At 43.7% G+C, this 2,632-nt stretch overlaps 1 protein-coding gene across 1 annotated transcript; it reads right to left on the minus strand.

Moving 5' to 3' along the window:
- Positions 1 to 318: 318 nt before the first annotated feature.
- Positions 319 to 1,308, minus strand: LOC127080365 (eukaryotic translation initiation factor 4 gamma-like). Its single transcript, XM_051020691.1, has 2 exons — positions 872 to 1,308; positions 319 to 733 (listed from the first exon to the last, which is right to left on the minus strand). The coding sequence occupies exons 1-2, from the start codon at positions 1,306 to 1,308 to the stop codon at positions 319 to 321; spliced, it is 852 nt and encodes a 283-aa protein (XP_050876648.1).
- Positions 1,309 to 2,632: the final 1,324 nt, after the last annotated feature.

A 2,632-nucleotide genomic window follows, 5' to 3' on the forward strand; every position in this document is an offset into this window, starting at 1 on the left:
GAAGTTCTTACCAAACCTTCCTTGTGTGGAGTTGGCTTTGTATCTTAGTTATTTTCCTGCATAACTTTAGTCGTCATAAGTTATTAATATTTATTAATGTTTGCAGTGCCTTAAGAGGTTTTAGATATGTTTTCATCAGAGCTGTTTTTAGTTCTCCCCCTTTTTTTCAAAATAAAAAAAGACTAAGAAAAAAATTAGGCAAGAACGGATATTTATATAACAGAGAAAAACAGGTAGAGATAGGCAGCAAAGAAGGCATAGATTAGAAGGCAAGAAAAAACATCAGAAAGAAAAGCAACAAACAAATAGCCTAAGTGCTTAAGGATTTCGGAGCAGAGGCATCCGTTGGAGAAGCTGAGTCAACATGTTCTTAATGTTGGTGTTGACGGAATCCTGGTGATCCAGCCTGGCCTGTACTACTTGTTGTTCCTTTTGCAATTCCTCCAGAGTCTTTAAGACCAGAGGGGAAAAACCAGAGTTAGATTGCTCCCCCTGAGTCAAAGCATCAGCCTTGGCCTTGGCAGCTTCCTCTACAGCAAAGCGTGCTGCTTCTTTAGCGTCTGCTTTTTCTTTTGCCTCAGTCTCAGCAGCAGCCGCAACATCTACAACATCCTTTTCTTCAGCTTCTCTGATCCTTTGCTCTTCTTCCAGGCGATCTTTCTCTTCTGCTTCGTTCTTGGCCTGTTCCTCAGCCTCTTTGGCCAAGCAAGCTTGAAGTCTAATACCAGCATCTCTGATGAAGTTGTTGCGGACTTGTTCAGATAGGCCTTTCAGTTTGAAGGCTTCAAAGGTCATCCAACTTATCACTTTGTTCTAGTGGATCCTTACGGCAGAGGGATCATCACTGATGCCAGAGTTGATAGTTAGAGACTTGATCTTCTCTATTGAAGACTCTACAAAAACATATATTGCTTCTTCTAGGGTAGGGAAGGCAGTTTCGGGTTCAGAGGCAGAGGCTTGGGAGGATGGAGAAGGTGGAATGGTGTTATCAAGATTTAGAATGGGAGTGATGGTGGCAACGGATATTGGTGGTGTGGGAATAGAAGAGGGGGAAGGTGTTGTTTGTTCAGGTTGTGGATTTGGTTGAGGTTCAGATGGTGAGTGGATTGGTTGTTCAGGAGGTGGATTTGGTTGAGGTTCAGATGGTGGTATTTGAGGTTCAGATGTAGGTGGATATTGTTGTTCAGGGGGTGGAGAAGTGACTTCTGGATCTGGTTCAATTTGTGATGGTTGTTGAGAAGCCAGAGAACGAGCGTGAAGCTGAGCTAGAGTGGGGGACAGAGAGTTCGTTGTCAGAGGAAAGGACATAGTATGATGGGGATTGAGGTGAGGATGATGATGAAGGTGAGGTAGTTTCATTCAGCATTTCTGCTTCAGAAACGGGTAGTGTGGTGGTAGCAAGGTTGAATTTTAGAGAGGGTGGGTTAGATGTTCTGGTGGTTAAGGGGGGTGTTTCAAATGAGGTGTAAATAGGAGTGGTTTGGGGAAGAGAAGAAGAAATAGGTTTAAGTTTTACAGAGCGGGAAAGAGGTATAGACTTACTTGGAGAGTTAGCCAAAGGGACTGGAGGTCTTGACCCAGAAGATTCTCCCAGTTTTTCTTTCTTTTCCTTCTAGGACTTCTCAGAGGGATCTCACATCCTCTTCATGAAATATGGTGGATGCTCAGGTAGCCAGTCCACTGAGAACTCGGAGATGTCCATCCCTTGGTTAGTAAGATCTTGTAGATAGTAATCTACCACTTCTGGAGTTTTGGGAATCTTCCTCTGATCCTTGAGTGCTTCCCAGGAAGTGTCCAGAATTGGTTTAGCTCTGACTTGATCAATTATCCCCATGCTCTTCAAATTTCGAGCATTCAGAGGTCTCCCAATGTCAACAGTGACATCCTCCATTAGATTGTGACGGATCAGGTTATCCACTAAGCCACTCTCGATTAGAACATCTGAGATAAGTCTTCCCAGAGGGATGTAGTTTTTGGTCTTCATGTTGTTTCTGGTATCTTTGACAGAGTCTCTGAGATACTTGAAGAGCAGTGCTGGCAGACACAGTTTCAGCCCCTTGTGGATGTAGTGCAAAATACACTTCTGATCTGTGTTGATGTAGTCAGAGGAGTTTGATGCAGGCCGATGATGAATGGTGCCTATGATAATCTTCAGCCAGACACAGAGGTTCTGATGGAGTTCCTTGTTTTTGGAATGTTTTCCCTCAGTGTTCTGTTGAAAGATAGCGGGGTTGATTTCCTGGGACAAATATTTTTCCCTAGGGTTGATGTTGTAAATGTGTCTTCCTTCTGTCTTTTCCATATTCAGAAGGGAGGCAATAGATTTCTCAGTGGTGACTATTTTGACTCCCAGCATGTGAGAGACGATGTAGTGATCATCTGAGTCTACGAAACGCCAGAATTCCTTCACCAGATATGTGTACACTGGGCCATAGAGTCTCTGAAAGTAGGTTTCCCACCCTTGCATTCTTAACTCTTCAGTTAGGTCTACGCCATTTCTCTTCATGTTCTTAAAATCTGCTAGCGATTAGCACAGTAACTCCGGCTTCTCAAAAGGTGTTGCTAGATGGATGTGAGGTTCACGGTCAAGAATATGGGGTTCCCTGTAGATGGGGTTGAGACAACACCAATG

Source organism: Lathyrus oleraceus, chromosome 5 (assembly GCF_024323335.1).
Source record: "Lathyrus oleraceus cultivar Zhongwan6 chromosome 5, CAAS_Psat_ZW6_1.0, whole genome shotgun sequence".
In the NCBI taxonomy this organism is placed as follows: Eukaryota; Viridiplantae; Streptophyta; class Magnoliopsida; order Fabales; family Fabaceae; genus Lathyrus; species Lathyrus oleraceus.